Below are 19,846 nucleotides of genomic sequence, written 5' to 3'. Positions count from 1 at the left end.
CCTCCCACCCCGCAACCTGTCAATCAGGCAGAGGCGATCGCACAAGTGAAATGCTGTCATATCTCACTGTGGGTATCAGACTGCGAACGCTGCAGCGTTCCAGTCTGAATTAGGTTCAAAGCCTGTATAATGACAAATAGGAGCAGATTGATTGGTACTTTATCTCTCCACTTTATCTCTCTCTCCAAGGCCAGATACATCTCTGCCCCTATGTTTAGGTCTTATAATTATTCATGATCAATTTGGAGCTGAAGCCGTCATCAGCCGCTAGAGCGTTTATAACAAATCTTGTGATTTAAACTGAGAGAAACTTCCCGGTGATCAGCAGCCCTAAAGCATTGAAATCCAATAATCTGCCGCACAGGTGGGAGCTTGAAGAACTGAGAAATTAAATCACCAAAAAACTCATAATGTTACTTTTCTGATTTACTTGCGTAGTCTGCTGGTTGGTTTGCAGTGAAATATATCCATAATCATTTATATTACACAACGCATTGAGGCAATGTTCCATACCTCGGCTGTATATCTTACAGGCAAATTATAAGTGGACATATTAGGCTATAAATTTGCAAGAAATAGAGTCACATATTTTGTCTTTAAGATACTTTCCCCTTCTTGTATACTGCAGTATATTAATAATTATGGGCAACATTTAATTTGTGCTGTAGCACACACTAACGCAGTTACAGCACTATCTTCGGCCCCTTGGTCTTCCAGCATATGTCCTAGATTAGGGTGTTTCAGTTCTTTTCGTATTTACATATTAAACACTGATTATTGCAGCAGGCTAATACTTTACAGAACACTAAAGCCCATCAGGTTTTCTGGAACAGTTTAGAAAACCAGAGCAAATAAGATTATGTTTGATTTCAGTACATTTTATTTTTAGTTGTTGACCATGGCTAATAAATACCCACAACATGAATCCCCAACGTGTTTTACAGAACATTTTGTATTTGGAAACTAGAAAAAAAAATCTGTATAAACAAAAAATAAAATCCTCCTTCTGCGCTTTATAGTACATAAAATATGCTTAACTCAATATCGTAAACTTTAAATATGGCAGCAACTCTCAAATAAAACCCACCAGCGAAGGTTTCACCAAATAATTTATACAATCAAATTAATTCCAGAGGGCGCTCCGACAAACTCAGTGAGAATGTCTATCTTAAATATAAAAGTCCTTAGTGGTCCAGGAGCGTTTCAACAGAGGGGGCCCGTATGTACCTCCGGGTGGGCCCCCTCCTCTGTAGGGTGATGTAGACTCCAGCATTGTGCCGGAGTCTACTGCGCATGCGCAGGTCTCTGGAAACATGGTGCCCGCCATGATCCAGAGACCAATTTGGCTACCGTGCATGCACGGCAGCCATTTTGGCTGAGATTTCTGTCGCGATCGCAGCGCCCGACGCTGGACTCCGGCAAGGTATGTATTAAAATGGGTGCAATGTGTGCAGTGTGGGCCATCCCTGGACCGCACACATTGCACCCGTTATAGAAACGCCATATTACGTCATATTATGCTATGGATCTTTGGATCATTAGAAAGAAAACACCTAATTTCCTAGAGTGTGGTTTCGATGGCTATCCCCGTCGGGATCCTGGCTGTCACAATACTGATGCTGGGATCCCAACGGGGGTACTATACTGCCACTGGTATACCGGCGAGGTAGGTGATTCCCCCTCTATGGGTGTTCACGACACCCATAGAGGGAGAATAGAACCTGTGGCGAGCAAAGCCCACAAGAGGCTTCGTTGCGCTCGCCCCCTGCCAGCATTCTAGCTTCCCGGAAGCCATGACAGTATAGTGAAATTCGGCATCACGCGCAGTGGGATCACATACTAATCCCCCCAGGAACATGAATATCCTCTTTGTATACAGTCACTGCCGTGATGGTTCCTGTAATATACCCTTGTACCAGATGTGCACTCGATAGTGATAAAACAATGACATGCTTGAAAATCCTTAATTTATCAAAAGGTTGTTTGCATTAAAAAAAAAAAAATCATTCAGCATAAAACCACCATCGCTGTTGTTGTGGAAAAAAGACACAACGTGAATAGTTGTAGCCAAATTTTAAAGTTTATATTTATAATGGCAGAGCAAGATTACAATAAAGTGACAGTCAGCATGCACTTTACAAGTAATTACAAGGGAGCTCCATCTGCCTCTCGAACATGGCATAGATGGCCCCTAATATTGCATATTACAAAGAATTACTCCACCCAAGCTTGGACCAATCATAGCAGGCCTTGAGGCCCGTTCCTCCTTATCGAACACCATCTGGTCCTGGGTGGGCACATGACACAAATCAGCAAGACTAGGGTGACTTAGCAAAGTAAAGCAAGTTCTTGTCACGTACCTACATTCTTTGTCAGCAAAACATCTTACATAATAATGTCTGTTACGTATTACATGATATTAAAAAGTCAGAATAGATTCTATACATTGCTTAAATTTCCTTAACAATTCTCACCCTTTTGATAATTTTATTATCACACATATATAAAACATAAACTAAAAGGTAACAATGGCAGTACTACTAATGCTAAGAGGGTGGTGTGACTGTGACTGGGGATGATATAGCCACAGACGCACCTGGGCCTACCCTGACTCTGTTGCCACACCCCGCAGTCAATTGGTACCTGCAGGTCAAAGTCTTGTCCTTTAGCAGCCGCTTTTCCCGGGCGAATTAGGTCCACCCAGTACTCTGATGCCCCCAGGTTTTATTATGTGACAAAGTACCAATTGAGACAGGATGTACGCAAGAGGGAGAACTGACTAAGTACTGCCTCGCGGTTGCTATTCTGCTAAGCATTCACACACCTTTATTGAAGCATTCACACACCTATCTATCTAGCTGTAAGAATAATAACAGCAGCCGGAGGTGCACTAGGGCACAGAGACCACTCGGTGAATTCGCTGGAATCGGAATGACTGACTCGTCGAAATCACTTCTCGGGATAAACTCCCTCTGGGGTGGTGTCCAAACTGTCGAAGTACACCTGCGGGACCCTCTTTCAGAGATGATGTCTTCCACCCAACTCTTACAACAACTGAGGGGTCTCTCAGAAGAGATGGGCAGTTGGGCTGGGCCATCAGACGGTCATCTCTGTGGCTGTTATCATTCTTCCTATTAGGCGAGCGAATCCACATTTTTCCTGAAATGAGAAATACAGCACATTAAGCATTTCCAAGCGATCAAAAGAAATACAATCAATCCTATCACTACCACTATGGGTTTTATTAAATCCGATAATAGATTGTTAAACCATACACCAATTGTCCCCATCCAGGAGAAGGGACTCCATCCCTCCTTGGATATGTCTCTAGCTTGTTTCTGTAATTCCTTTACTTTATTCATGTGCGCTTCTATGGGGTCATGTGAGTCCTCAATCCAGGTACAACATTCCTTCCATATAACAGCACACGATCCTCCCTCCATAGCTAACAAATAAATGAGAGCCATCCTATTTTGTAGGGTCACCTTCCTAATTTGAGCCTTTTCTTCATTGATAGCATGGATGGCACTTGTGGTCTCATTAATTATCCCATCCATAATATTTGCATATTTATTTAACTTATTTGCTAATTCAATTCCCCAGCCTGTCCAGGCAGGGAACCACATCCAGGCTTTATCTGCTGCAGTAAACAATTCTCTCTTGTATCTAGTCTCTCTAGGGCTTGTTTCTATCATATTGGTAAAAGAGATGTTCTCACGCTGTCTTATGGCTGGCACAACTCTTCCTATAGTGCAGTTCCCCCAAGCTCCCATAGGAAGCCATGAGTATGCCCTATTTCCACAAATATAGTATAGGCCTTGCTTCAGCACCCTAGGGATTATCTTAACATGGTTTCCCAACCAGCTCTGAAACCATACCATATTATTGTGCACTTGGGTCTTACAATCCCAATCATTCTCATCCATCTGGTTAGGGCAGGCACACCTAGGGGCACAAAGAGCTTTCATTTTTGCACACCAACATTGATTGTTACAGTTACAGTTCACCTTGTCACATAACTTTTCATTGTATTCTATGTTAAACACTAAGGCAGCATTTTCACAATTTGTTTCTCCAACGTATACCTTAGGTAAATTGACTAGGTGACCTTTTAGTTCAGCCACGTGGTTAATAAACATAGGCCCTATACACATAGTGGGCGGAGAGATTATACCAGCGATTTCTAAATATATTCCTAGGTCTGAAAGAGCATTGTGAGCAGTGTGATTTATGTCTATTTCAACATTATAGCTATAATCTGTGAGGTTAAGATCATTCATCGAGATAGGGATACCAATCAAAGGGATTCCTTTATGGTTAGCAGGAACATAAGAACAGATCCAACAGTCAGTGGCGTTCAGCTCCTTAGCGGTCTGCTGATGTAGAAGCCATATAGAGTTCTTTTGCTGTTCTCCTTTCACCTGCACACACTGATATAAAGCACAAACAAGCAGGCAGAAAAACAAGCGTATCTTAACAGTCCATTCAGTTCTCTTCTCCCCGGGGGCCCCATGCTTTTAGGACCAGTTTGCATCATTGACCTGAAAGTTAATTTTCTTACAGTGAGAAGCGTACTTTCCTCTCCACTTTGACGGAGGTCACTGTGGTCAATAGCACCTGGTACGGGCCATCAAATCGGGGTTCCAGATGTGTCTTGTGGATCTGGTAAAGAAGAAAACACTTTGCCATGCAAATTAGTCAGTGGCTTATGAAGCTGAACAACGTAGTCAGTAAGAGAAGCGTACTGTCCATGCAATTTGAGTGGCAGCCTGCCAAACAGTATCTCAAATGATGAAAGTCCATGTAATCCCTTTGGGGTATACCTCATTGCAAAAGGATCTACTAGTAAAGCTTGTACCCATGTAAGTTTTGTTTGCTCACAGATCTTAGACATTTTTAATACGCTATTTGCTCTCTCAACCGTTTCATGTAGGACATACCTGCACACAAATTCAGATATCAATTTCTTTGCTGTTACTGCAGCCGTTACCTTGGCAACAGGCCACGCCTCTATCTACAAGGAGAACATAACCATTCTGTTATAAAGTATTTCAAACACTGTGCAAACCAAAATATAGCAATCATAGCAATCATTCCCCCTTTGGAAACATATGAAGGGAGATGTGCACACAATCGACCATCCTCATGTTTCCAAACAATATTTATTTATTTATTTATTTGCAACCTGCCTTCCCCCATATACCAAGTGTTTGGGGACCTGCCTGAATTGACATACTTTCTCTCTTGAGAACACGGGCTGCTCCACTGTCCACCAGATACTCCACTGAGTAAAAAGGCATTTCAGAGAGGGTCAAGTGGACAAAAGCATAACCCCCCTACTCTCCGAGTGTTAGGAAACGAGTACAATGTTACAAATTGAGACCCTGGAACTCTGTGGAATGTGTGACAACTGGGGAGTTCCAGTACTCATGAGTGAAGCTGCAGTCAGTATGAATGGCCGCAGCAAGACCTTTTCTAACCCAAACTCCATTACTCCTCCCAGTGGTCGGATGGTGCCTGAGGTGCTAGTCTTCTGCCCAAGGCAGCCGCGTTTGAATGGGCGAATTAGGTTCGCCCAAACTCCGATGCCCTCCAGTCTTACAAGGTTACAAGGCACCACCTGAGACTGCGAGTGAGGGGAAAACTAGCTACAGCTAAGGTGACTATAACATGAGAACTAAACAAACAAGTTATGTGCGGCGCTGCCGCCAGTACACAAACACAAAACTAAGGCTAGTGGGAAGACCCACAAAATATGACACTGTAGTTACCAGGCTAGTAAACAAAAGTATAGCACTCTAAATAAGTACATAAGAAATCCTGGCATGCAAACAGAAATATATCCTAAAATACATGAACCGAATGCAGCTAGTGGGAAGACCCACAAAATATGTCACTGTAGTTACCAGATTAGTAACCAAAAGTATAGCACTCTAAAGTACATAAGAAATCCTGACATGCAAACAGAAATATAACATACAATACATGAACCGAATGCAAACAGGAATGAACCACTGCTGTGGCTCATAACATCAAGATGACTGGTAACACTGGAAGCCCTCCCTGTCAGGCGCTATCCTGCCCCCCTTTTTGGAGCTGGACAATTTCTTGCAATGTGGCCCTGTTTCACACAATTGTAGCACTTCACATTTCTGGACTCCCAATTGTTCCTCCCCCTAAACTTACCCCTCTGGGGGTTACCAGGTGTGTCAACTACCATCACCCTCTGGACCATTTTCTTCTGTACCTCCTGTATATTTCTCTGTCTTCAGCTGGCTAAACTCACTTGTACCAGGCATGAACTGCTCTCTAACAAGTTAGGCTGAGGCTTGAGGCAAGCGATATTCCTCAGCCCTTTCATCTCTCTCACCTTGGGTTATTTTAGGAGTGATGACAAGCTCACCTTCCACTCCACACAAAACCCTTCCTCCCCCTCTTTCTCATCTGACTGTACCTCCCCTCCTTGCTGATTTGCCCTTCCTGTTCTTGTTTCTGATGTAAAAAAAAATACTTTGGGCTTTTTGCTGTCTTTTATAAGATTCTACCATCCACCTACTCCAAGCTGCCTATTCATTTGGCTCAGTGAATTTTGTTTTATTTTTTGTAGAGGGTTGCCCAGCGGGATAATTCAAAGGTTCCCTCTTTTGGGATCCCACAATCCATCCCCCTAGTCAGCCTGCCCCACTTAGGTAAATGCCGGCTGACCCATTTGCCATATTTCTTACTCATCTCCTCCTGTGGGGTACGAGGAGTCTCAGGACGTCCATTACTCTGATTTGGTGATCAGCCAAATCCACGTTTACTGTGACTGTTTCCCATAGCCCTGCTATGGTGGAGGGGACTCTTGCACCCCTCTCTCAGTGTTTCACAGCACTATATTCTATGGCTATTGGCTGTTAGGGGAAGTCCCACACAGCGAATCCCCGCTTTTGGTCCCTCCAAATTTTCCAACAGAGCCAAATGAAAATCAGCAAGGCGAAGATGCCAAACAATATTTGCCCTCTAATGTCCTCTAGGTTAAACCATGCAAGTAAGGGATTATCTAAGTAAGAAGTATGATTTTTCATGAGACACAGAGAGACGCCAGTCTGCAGCTTCAGGACACGCCCTTCAGTGTAGCGAGAAACAGACTCAAACCAGTGTACACAGAGCTGTCAGATAGCAGGCCAGGAGGTAATCAGAGATTATATCGCTCCTGTTCGGGGGAGAGCCACAATCAGTTGCCCACAGACTGGTATCGACAAGCAAGGGTAGACCAGCAGAGAAACTACTCTTCACCAACACTTATCCTTATATTTGTCCTTCCACTATGCAGACAATGTTAATGACAGTTTACGTGACAGACTGAGAAGATAGGAAACATTCGTGTCTGAGGACATTAGGGTCCTCTTACTTTTTACTCCACTGCCCCCAGCATGCTTGGGGCAGCACAATCATTCAGCCATAAAGGGCCTCTGTCATGCTGATGTGGCAATGTGCCAGCATCTACATACACTCACACATGCATATCAAAACAGATATTACAACACAAAACAACTATTCAGGTTCTTGGGATCTGTACTCACGATAGTGGGACGGAGGGTCTTAGGAGCGGAGGAGGGGAGAGCAGACAGAGACACAAATGTTCTCACCTTTTTTGAATGGCGCCAATCTGGTCTCCAGTCCTCCGTTCCTGTCCTGATTCCGTTCCAATCGTTTTCAGATCCCGGGTTTCGGCACCAAATTGTTGTGGAAAAAAGACACAACGTGAATAGTTGTAGCCAAATTTTAAAGTTTATATTGATAATGGCAGAGCAAGATTACAATAAAGTGACAGTCAGCATGCACTTTACAAGTAATTACAAGGGAGCTCCATCTGCCTCTCGAACATGGCATAGATGGCCCCTAATATTGCATATTACAAAGAATTACTCCACCCAAGCTTGGACCAATCATAGCAGGCCTTGAGGCCCGTTCCTCCTTATCGAACACCATCTGGTCCTGGGTGGGCACATGACACAAATCAGCAAGACTAGGGTGACTTAGCAAAGTAAAGCAAGTTCTTGTCACGTACCTACATTCTTTGTCAGCAAAACATCTTACATAATAATGTCTGTTACGTATTACATGATATTAAAAAGTCAGAATAGATTCTATACATTGCTTAAATTTCCTTAACACTGTTTTCATACACTATTATGGAGATCTTTTTATACTTTGCCTGCTGATGGAAAACTACCACTCTTTGTATCTCCATCAGGGCTGTAGAGAGCTGTGCCAGGCTGTACTTTTTGAGGGGTGTGGCCTAATCCTGAACAGGCCTGGCCACAATCCTTTTGTATAAAATAATGGGGGAAAAAATTATTTGCACTGCCACACAGAGGCGCTGCACACTGAAAAGTGTGTGGATGCTGTGAGCCCCTGAGTCAGGGGCAAATCCAGGGGAGGGTGATCAGAGTGATTGCCCTCCCCCCTCCCCCCACACAGGCAGAGGAACAGCTTCGCTGTCCACATTGTAGCCCAGCACTGGACTGCCGCAGATGACAGGGAAAAAGGGGGGTGAGGGGGCGGTGGACCCGGGCCCTTCCTAGGCCCCTCCCAACAAGCTGGGCCCACCCCCTCTCTGCAGCCCTAACTGCCCTACAGATAGGCTGTGAGCTGTCAACAAGGGTGGTTTACGGTATTGTGGATACAGATTCTCTACATCCAACGCATTTTGTCATTGACGACTTCATCAGGGGTAACGTTTAATTTAAAAAAAAAAAAAACAGGTGCATCTTACATTCATGGTAACTTGATAACACCCATAAACAAACTTTATATACATGCCATTATACAATTATATTAATACATACCGATAGTGGGTTATGTGATACAACTTCAGCTCTTTATGTAAAACCCCATATGACAACTGTCCATTCTGAAATAATATAAACTATCAATAAATATACTACAATATTCCATTATGGTTACTAAAAACGTATAGAATTCAGAATAAAAATGATCCTCATAAATAGAGGACATGAATGGTACATAGTATTAAATAACAGACCAAATTCTAGTCAAAATTGTATTGACAGATACCACTGGCAGATATCACATACAGCTATTTATACAAGTACTGTATGTGTACATCGGTTCTGAAATAATATAATATAAAATTAAATCATCCATAAGCATGCATGTAACTTCTTATGACTAATATTTATAACCGAATGCTATAGCTCCAAAAGATCTACAAGTAGCTAATTATTGTCCATAAAGCATATTACCAAATGCAAAATCCTATAGTACCAAGTCATACTGAGAATTCAGAAACTTACTTTAGAAGGTGAAAGGCCAGCTTCCATGTGTGCAGTTTAACAAACAACTAGTAATTAGCTGAATTTGCCCTGAGTGACTATTTATCCCCCTCTATTAATTACATCATATCCTCCTGGGGTGTTTCCCTACTTGTGACCATTTAACAAAAAAAACCCTTTAGTATGGAAGATATTGATATTTAAATATAGGGAGCGCTGAAAATGGGGGTCACCCTTACTGATTACTGCTTTATTGGTACATTATGTAGACAAAAGTGATTGGACACTGGCATCAAATAGATCAACAAGATTTTGCACGTGGGGGGTGGATGCGGTCCAATCACTTTTGTCTACGTAGTGTAGTTGCTGTATTCTGTAAATACAATTGCACCTCTTTGTTTGAATGACACTATTGTTTTCCGTGTGTGGATGTTATTCAATACATTGTAAAGCATAAAACTGTATTTATGTTAGGTTTTATCCAGTCACATTATTGGTACATTCATTTATTTTATTTATATATTCAATATTATTTTTTTAAATTAATATTACTTTTCATTATTTTGTAATATTATTGAAGACTTCTACTTGTTCTTCGCACGGGAGTTTCTGTTTTTCACAGTTGTAAATATAAATGAGTGTTAAAAATTTGCTAAATCTATAGAGATATAAATTTGAGACATCTTAATGTAATTAAATATCAACATCATGGTTCTTGGCATTACCCGAGGAGCACCCGTACCAGATATACGGTAAATAGTGACGGGAGCATTTTTGTAGTTTATTAAATTCTACACACTGGAGGTGCAATCCAAATTTTGATCCGATTGTCCGTTTTAATACATGACATTTTGTTTTATGCATTTTTTGTCTCTCTCTAAAACGGTATTATACTATGCATTTTTTGTCTTTCTCTCAAATTTGCATGTTATTTGACCGAGGAAAAAAGATGAAAATATAACATCATCTTCCCAATCATTGTAATAACTATTTTTACTATTATATGCGCTGGTGTAACTGTTTCTCTATTCTTTGTACTTGAACTATTGGTGTAGGGTTGGAAAAACCTCTTTCAGAGATCTAGTACCGTCAGCTGCATTGTGCGCACAGAGATTCAGGTGCTTCTTTTTAGTGCTGTATATGAATCCTACGTAGTGCGCCCAACATGGCTGCCTCACCTGGCACCTTTCATAGGTGGAATATATAAATATATAACCTGTAGAACAGGCATTCCCAACCGCGGTCCTCAAGGCACACCAACAGTGCAGGTTTTAGTGATATCCAGGCTTGAACACAGGTGACTTAATTAGTAGCTCAGTTATTTTTATTTAACCATCTGTGCTGAAGCCTGGATATCACTAAAACCTGCACTGTTGGTGTGCCTTGAGGACTGCGGTTGGGAATGCATGCTGTAGAAGCTATTACTCAAAATGCCCACACCAATCCTGCAGTATTCTTACTATGCTCCCTAAGTTATCTTATCTTTCATTTTAATTTCTGCGTGGTCTGAGTTTTGCTGTATTACTTACAGTAAATCCTCTGTAGTAGGTGCTTTGTACTTGATGTCAGTAAAGTGTCTTGAGTCCTGTTTGGTGAAAGAGTGTTATATAAATAAACTTCTCCTTCTCCTTGTCATTCCCCATAACGGGAGTCATATCATAGCTTTTTCATCATTATATTAAATTAATCAGAAGAATCTCACTATATTGTGTCAATTCATTATCAAATATTCTAAAAAACAATCATATTATTTATCACAAATATCACACATTATTTATACGGTAATATAATGTAGTTAGACTCCCATTAGTATATGCGATCACTTTAATTATAAATGACTAAGGCCCTCATTCAGCTTGGATCGCTAATGTCCGAAAATCGCAAACAAGGGATTTTAGGACTTCTGCGCATGCGCTGCATTCGCACAGCGCATGCGCTGCATTCGAACAGCGCATGCGCTGCATTTGCACAGCGCATGCGCAAACTAGCAAATTGCGATTGAATCACGGAGGGATGCCATCACACTTTGAGTGACAGCGGCGGGCATTAGGAGGAATGGCGACAGACCATTGTGGGGTGTGGCCGGACTGTTGCGGGGTGTGGCCGGACTGTTTTTGGGGCAGCCGCATGATGTCACACATAGCCGCATTGATGAAAAAGATGGTGGTAGACCACCTGCATATGCAGCCATGATGCATCTGCAAGGGGTCATCCTTAACTCTTGCCTCAGCGATGCGATCGCAATTGTTTTGTGATCACATGGCTGGCTACCAATTAGCATGCTCGGCAGCCTCAGTATGCTATAGAAGCAGTTGCAGATTCTGAATAGGGTCCTAAAAGATAAAAGTAAAGAGATGCTTTATATAAGCCGTTTATTAAGTCATCAAAAGATATAAGTACATATAGGCTTTATATGACAGTTTAATAAGCCACCATATTTGACAGCAAGCTTAAAACAATGGAAACTAAACAGTAGGAATCCCGAGTGCACCCGAAAGTGTGTCTTCCATATCTACTTGGTGGAACGCAACCGTAGGTCTATGCGTTCCACCAACCTTGCTCACATGACAACCGGAATTCTGTTTTCCTTTCCATGTACGCGGATGACTGGATAGGTAAGCACTACGGAATGCTCACAGGAAAAGCTCCGAGTCCCACAGAATCCCTAGATGGTGGTGAATGATATGCGTTGTGGGACACTGAACCACCAATTAGCCAAAGTAAAGAGTAAATAGACTATCATGAATTGCTGCCAACTATTGCCACCACATTCACCAAAGAGGAGGATGCTTTACAGCAGATAAATAATAGCAATGTTTCAATGTATTATCTTTATCAGAAGTTACACAAGTTGCAAACATCTCTGTCAGGATCCATCATGTGATCTGATAACAAAATATGGCATTATGCAAGCTGAATGTTGTATCAATGTATATTCTGTATGGAAAATGTAATTTGTAAAACTGTATGAACTGAGTCAGGGGACATTTGGATTGTAAACGGAAATGTATCTATACTTTCCCCAGCAGAGCCGGCCCTAACCAATATGATGCCCTAGGCAAGATTTTGACTGGTGCCTCCTAGCACCACCACTAGTTCCGCCTCTGTCAGTGTACCCCTTTCCCAGCACCATCAGCCCTCACCCATAGCAGTCCTTATTTTGAGTTTCAGACTCCCTAAATTTTAAATAGGAACAGTGTGCACATTTGGCGCACAGCCCAAAAAGGTGTGTGTTTTTGCTGGCAAGGGGTGTGGCCACACAATAGTAACCCCAATTCAAATTACGCCTCACAGTACTGCAACTTTATTCACATTTTATCATGCAATAGTGTCCTTAATTCACGTTACATCACACAGTAGTACCGCTATACCTTATATTATTATTATTATTATTATTATTACCAGTTATTTATATAGCGCACACATATTCCGCAGCGCTTTACAGAGAATATTTGCCCATTCACATCAGTCCCTGCCCCAGTGGAGCTTACAATCTATATTCCCTATCTCATGTCCACGCACACACATTCATGCTAGGGTTAATTTTGTTGGGAGCCAATTAACCTACCAGTATATTTTTGGATTGTGGGAGGAAACCGGAGAACCCGGAGGAAACCCACGCAAGTACGGGGAGAATATACAAACTCCACACAGTTAGGGCCATGGTGGGAATCGAACCCATGACCTCAGTGCTGTGAGGCAGTAATGCTAACCATTACACCATCCGTACATTACTCCTCACAGTAGTGCCCCTTATTCACATTACACCACACCATATTGCTCTTTATTCACATAAGACCACCCAGTAGTGCCCTTTTTATACATTACACCACACAGTAGAGCACCTTATACACATTAGTAATGCATTTATACACATACCACACAGTAATGCCCCTTACACATATGACACACATTTTTAATGTGCTTATAAACATAATGCACCTTACACATTATGACAACCTTTATTAATGCCCTTATACACATAATGTCCCTTATACATATGTTGCACATTATTAATGCCCTTGTAAACATAATGACACACATAATGTCCCTTACACATATGCCGCACATTATTAATGCATTTTTACACATGACTCACATAATGCCCCTTACACACATGCCAATCACTACTGCACAACCAACCCACTCACACAAAGCACTCACACAGCCGCTAACACTGTGACCTCTGCCTCTGCTTGGATACAGATGTGTCCTCATAAATCTTGCCTCTGTGCTAATGTCGGGTGACTTTTCTTGATGAAAATGCATCTTATTTGCATTGCTCTGTGGCTAGGATGCACACGTAGCTTCTGCTGATTAAAATGATATGCAGCATGCCTATATACTGTGTGAGACTGTGACTGTATCTGCATATGAAATGGTACACACAGAATATAGGCATGCTGCATATCATTTTAATCAGCAGAAGCTGCTGACGCCCCTAGGCATATCACATGCCCTAGGAATTTGCCTAGTTTGCCTATGCCTAGGGCCGGCTCTGTTCCCCAGCATGAGGGCCTGTGTAACTGGTACTGTCTCCTAGTTGTCCACAGATGTGTCAAATTCTTTTGAAGAAAGTTGATATAACTTGTTCGAGAAGGCATCTGGTCACGGAATCTCTTCCTGACCAAGTTTATCAAACTGCCCTGTACAGTATATTGATAAATCACAGGTCTTAGTCTTCAAACAGAATGAAACAAGATCAATAAGAGCCACTGCTTGTTCGACCGGGAAAACCCTGGGTTATTAGCAAACACAAAGGACCTTCAGGTACCTAGGCACAAACAATTAATTCTGGTTTTGAATGGGTTTAAAATCCACAAGGGTGGGGTCAAAAGAGCAAGACAGAGGGATAAAGTCTGAGGAGAGTCCTGAGTGACTAGTTATATATCGACTGCTTCTAACGTGACTCCTTCATAACAAGAGTTCTCAACTTAGGTGATGTTAGGACTCTGGGTTTGTTTTATTCTTTTTTTTATTTTCTCTGAAATTGTCTGAAATCTGTATGTACTTTTGCGGGTTGACACACAAGAGTGAGCGCCAACTAATAAATTCCGTAAGACTGCTATTTTATTTGCCTTTAACAAAGAATATTATACATTCTTCTAAATAAGAATATCTACACACTGAATCCGTGGCTTTAACTGTCAACTTCTGTAATATAATTAACTCTGCTGATATACTACTCCTCATAGAATAATCAGATTAATCAGGTTTGTTAGCAAACCAAAAAAGTAAGCAATTGGACAAACCCATGTTGTACTGCAGGTGGGGCAGATGTAATACGTGCAGAGAGATTTAGATTAGGGTGGGCTACATTGTTTCTGTGCAGGGTAAATACTGGCTGCTTTATTTTTACACTGCAATTTAGATTTCAGTTCGAACACACCCCACCCAAATCTAATTCTCTCTGCACATGTTACATCTGTCCCACCTGCAGTGCAACATAGTTTTTCCTAATTGCTTACTTTTTTTGCCCATAGGACCTGATTCAGTATCAATTGCAGTTTTGTTAATTTAGCAAAACTATACACTGAGCCTTCACGAGTGCCCCAAAGCCTTCCTTCTTTAATGTCAGATTTATTTTTTTATAGCTTATAGCAGCAGTTATAAAATGGCTGCTGATATGTTATTACTGACAGGTGTCTCTATGATTAAATGTATTGTTTTAACATATACTGAGTTTAAGGGTAATGTGCAGCCCTTTGAAGGTTGGAGGGCTGCCATTGGCCCTGGAAAGTAGCAGGTTGCTGACACTACTTAAGAATATAACAATCCCAATTGTGCCCTATTTGGGCAGTCTGAAAGTCATTCTTATAAAGTAGGTGTCTGAGGTACCAAGAGGGTGTGGGCGGGGCCGTAACTTGGTTGTTTGAGCGGTGCAGTTGCATAGGGTGCAGTGCCCTGGGGTCGGCACCATCACATGAGTCTCTCAGAATGACTGGAACGGTACCCAGCAGCAGAGCAGAAACTAGGTGTGTGCAGAGTGCCACTGCACATAGGGCGGGATGTACTAAGCTCTGCCGCCGCGCCAATTGTCTTCTTAGCACTCCCTTGACATCTCCACTGTAACCCCTCCAAGCACTGCCATTCGCTCCTGTTATTTTCTCCCCTAATCTCGATGTTATGAACTTATGCAAGCACCGCCTCTTCAGTGCCGCGGCCACTCAGGACTCAGCGTTGTGGATGCTGCATTCTACATTGATATCCTCCCGTGCATTGGGCACATGCCTCAGCATCCCGTGATGTGCACACTGGTGTGTGGGATGCTGGAACTCTCTCCTCCTGAGTCCTGAGTGGCCGCGGTGGGGAAGAGCTGGTGCTTATGTAAGTTCATACCGGCGATTGCAGGAGAGAAAACAACGGGAGCGAATGGCAGCGCTGGGAGACATAACCGTGGAGATGTCAAGGGAGCACTGAGAAGGTAATTAGCATGGCAGCAGAGCTTAGTATATCCCGTCCATAGCATTGCATGCTAAGGGGCGATGTTGGTAGCACTTGTCAGTTATCTGTTTAAATTACATTCACTTGCAGCATACCCACTTCTTGGAGCCCAGCAACTTCTGACAGTCCCTGTCTCCTACTCCCACCCCTTCCATAGCGAATACCTATACAACATTCATGAACTTAACTTGATAGCTCTTTGATATCCTTTATTACATTTCAAGATGATGACATACCCAGGACTCGAACCTATCGCCTGTGGCATTGCAGTCAGACACTCTATTCATTGAGCTATCTGCCCTTGCATAGAAAGCCAAAGAATTCTAAGCTAGCGAATTCTAACTATTTGAAGCTTACCTTGTACTTTGTGAATAAAATGATCAGCATTGCAGCTGGGTAGATCTATGTAGTGTGTGGCTGCAAGAGATTGGATGTTTGGCTGCACACTACATAGATCTGCTCAATTGCAATGCTTCATATAGTTCTAATAGTTTTTATGCAGGATCAAATAGCTCAATGAGTAGGGTGTTTGATTAGAATTCAACAGGTTTTAGGTTTGAATCCTGGGTATGGCAGTATATTAAAATGTGTTATTTAATAAAGGGCATTGTAACTTAATAACAATGAGCTCTCAAGTGTATGAATGTGGTATAAAGAGGATTTGTATCCACATCCATTTTCTTGCAGTGTTCTATAAATGTGTGCAAAAATCTCTCCCAAAATGGCCACCATGCATGAGCAGCACTGAAATTGGTCTCCAGAATATGGTGGGCGCCATGTTTCCGGAGTCCTGCACATGCGCAGTAGACTCCGGCAAAATGCCAGAGACTACTGCGCTGTACGGAAGAGTGGGCCCACCCAGAGTCTGCACAGGGGCCCTCTCCTCTGTTAAAATGCCCCTGCCCGTCCCCTAGGTGTGACATCACAATATCACAGGTTTAGAGGGTGCGGCTAGCAGAGGGTATACTGCCACCCTGTACAGTGCTGGGGGAATTGGTACCAATTACCCTGGCCTGCCATTTTCTGAGGGACACCGTGAGATGTGACATATTATTTTGCATTCTTTTTTTTTTCTGAAGGGTTGTGTACACTGATCCCTGAATTTAGCCACACCTCCTGTTTCTCCAGTACCCACTGTTTGTAATATGATAATTCTGAAGAGGATGTATTCAGCTACACTGACCAGTATATTAGTTGATCTGGCAAATTGGCTGCTGCCAATGTCTACAGTAAAGCGATTACCTTAAAGCTAATGGACATTAAAGAGATCCATCGCCAACCAAATATAAGGGAGTCGCGTTTTATTCAGTAGATGCGGTTTTAACTAGAATTTTTTATATGTATGTAACAAGGCCAGGAGATTATTAAAACACTATTAAATATTTAATGAGAAATCCTCTCTTATATGATTATGGAGTAAGGTCTGCAGGGGCCATTTTAGCTGTGGAATTTCGCTGTTTATGAGGGAAACTGCTATAGTCAGTGCCAGCAAAGTACCCTATTATTGATATAGGAAAAATAGCAACAACTTCATAACAGTTCTAACATCATGCAGAAGCCTCTGGAGGGGAGAGCAATATGGTGAAATGTAAACGTTCCAGAATAAAATGAGGAACTGGGGGTTTAAAGTACAACTAAGTATCAATTACTGCATTACAACTGGAAATATTGGCCACAAAATGCCTCAGATAAAAAATAAGAAATCGTAGCTGTCCTCTCGCTGTATTTCTTTTTTCATTCAGCGCTGATAGAAAATGGTCCCTTCAGGTAATACGGTGGAACAGTATATAAAGCCAAGGCATCGACTAAGTGATAAATGTAGAGCATAAATATGGGAGAGAAGTTGCCAAAATATTACAAATAAAAGGACATTGAAAATAAAAGGGGGGAAATCTAATTCAAGCTAAAAAAAATTATGTATTAATGCATTCGCCATTTACGGTGATATAATAGAAAGGAGAGATCATTAGTTTTGAAATATGATTAAATAAGAGTCTTTTAATTTGTTCCTAAATGTCATGAATTTTCTCTAGAAACGGACTTGGCAGGCAGCAGACATTTGTCTAGACATCTGTCATACCGCTGAATGGGCTGATGTATGGCTTGCTGCTTTGTATTGCCTCTTAATTGTTTCCAGTATTTTATCTTCAAACGTATGTTGACTTGAAATGAAAGCCACTTAATGCGTACAGGAAATAGTGAAAGTGATTTATATCTTATTCTGGATTAAAATCACATCTAAAAATACTGAGATGTATATTTGGGACACAGTATTCCAAAATCTACCCAGAGATTAGTATAACAAAAAGACAAGAGGACAAGGGCCCTCATTCCGAGTTGTTCGCTCGCTAGGTGCTTTTAGCAGCATTGCACACGCTAGGCCGCCGCCCTCTGGGAGTGTATCTTAGTTTAGCAGAATAGCGAACGAAAGATTAGCAGAACTGCTACGAAATAATTCTTTGCAGTTTCTGAGTAGCTCCAGACCTACTCACAGATTGCGATCAGCTCAGTCCGTTTAGTTCCTGGTTTGACGTCACAAACACGCCCTGCGTTCGGCCAGCCACTCCCCCGTTTCTCCAGACACTCCCGCGTTTTTCCCTGACACGCCAGCGTTTTTTTAGCACACTCCCACCCAGAAACGCCCCTTTCCTGTCAATCATTCACCGATCAGCATTGCGACTGAAAAGAGTCGTGCGAACCCCAGCAAAACTGCTAAGTTTTTAGTTAAATAACCTAGCGCATGCGCGCTGCGTACCATGCGCATTTAGCAGCAAATCACAGCATAGCGAAAATCGGCAACAAGCGAACAACTCGGAATGACCCCCCATGTCTGAATTTTCATTAAGTGGGAAATCAAATTTTAAGGACATAAAAAGAAATTGTGTGAAAATCAGCTGATAAAGCCACGGCAGATGAGGCCACGGCAGCTGCTTACTGCTCCCTTTACCACCACTCTGTCCGTAGTTTGGGTTACTAGGCAACAGGGGTGATTTCTCATAATATCAATTACAGGTTCTGCCTTGAGTTAGGAGGGGGTGGTTCTCTATCCTCATTTGGCTTCCTTATTCTTAAATAGCTTCCTACCTTACTCTCCCATATTGTTGATGTTTTTGCTGACCCAGTTCCTGAATCTGTGTTCTTGAGCGTATTCTTTGCTCCTGAACCGGGCTTATCTTCTGGATTCTCGCTTCCTTATTGCCCTGACCTCAGATTGTGTACTGGCCTTACCTTGCTTTCCACCAGTCCTAGCGTGGGTCTGTTCCCTTGACTATTCTATTCAATTTGCTGTTCTATGGAGTCTCCAGATTAGAGACCATTTGGGGCTATATGGTACTGTTGTGATAATAGTGCACACACAAGACATTTAATCCTACTCACTATCCCTTTATGGGTTTTTTACGCCTACAGAGGTTGTGCATAACCATTGTCTTTTATGTATTGGAGATGAACACGATGTCAGATTCAGGCGTTTGTCTAGTGTATCACAACATGGAATTAACAAAGGGAAATACACAGGCCAAAGTTGGCCTGAGTACTTGAATGAGCCATCGAAGGAGGCTTACTCCTTGGCCTGGAAAATAAAATGCATCTTCATTGGCTACCCAGTTTATTCTATCTGGGTGCACATGCCAGGAAAGTACATCAGTAACTTGCTGTATATTGTAATATGTTTCAAAGAGCAGAAGACCCAACCCACCAGCTGAAGTTGGTTTAGCTACTGTAAATAGGTGCGATTGATCCAGGGCCTCTTACCATCCCGCACAAACTCACTGTATCACAACTGCAGGATTCTGTGGTAAAAGTACAGGGACTGAGAGTGTTTGCTACAGGTACAGCAGCCTGGGAAGTAGATTCATATTCACAGCATGAAACCTGCCAGTCATTAATATGTGTAGGGCTGCCAGGAAGGTAAGTCATGTTTCATAGCTTTCAACAATGGTCTGTAGTTGGCTTTTTTTTTTTTTTTTTTTTTTAAAAGCTGATCAACACCTCAACCCTGGCATTCCAAATTCACCACATACACCAGATACATAAGTAGAAATGATCTTAACTCCAAGGGATGAAAGGTACAATGGCCACCATAAAAGAAAATTAAAGCTGAGGTGAAAAATGTTGTATTA

The 19,846-nt window shown here is 42.1% G+C and overlaps 1 protein-coding gene across 2 annotated transcripts in view; it reads right to left on the bottom strand.

The window, feature by feature from the left end:
* Positions 1–2,061: 2,061 nt before the first annotated feature.
* The window catches only part of LOC134927326 (syncytin-2-like), a 24,780-nt gene continuing 6,995 nt past the window's right edge, over positions 2,062–19,846 (bottom strand). The window contains exons 2-4 of one of the 2 annotated variants that reach the window (XM_063921598.1): positions 10,811–10,866; positions 8,835–8,899; positions 2,062–5,014 (exon numbers count right to left, since the gene is read on the bottom strand). In XM_063921598.1, coding sequence (XP_063777668.1) covers positions 3,135–4,280 — 1,146 coding nt within the window. In that variant the 5' untranslated portion in view covers positions 4,281–5,014; positions 8,835–8,899; positions 10,811–10,866 and the 3' untranslated portion in view covers positions 2,062–3,134. Of the gene's footprint in view, positions 5,015–7,832; positions 8,182–8,834; positions 8,900–10,810; positions 10,867–19,846 lie in introns of those variants that run through there. The other variant, XM_063921599.1, reaches the window with a different exon arrangement.

Source organism: Pseudophryne corroboree, chromosome 5 (genome assembly GCF_028390025.1).
Source record: "Pseudophryne corroboree isolate aPseCor3 chromosome 5, aPseCor3.hap2, whole genome shotgun sequence".
Taxonomy (NCBI): Eukaryota; Metazoa; Chordata; class Amphibia; order Anura; family Myobatrachidae; genus Pseudophryne; species Pseudophryne corroboree.
Note: the sequence above shows the minus strand (reverse complement) of the source record. Positions and strands in the feature narration are given on the sequence as shown.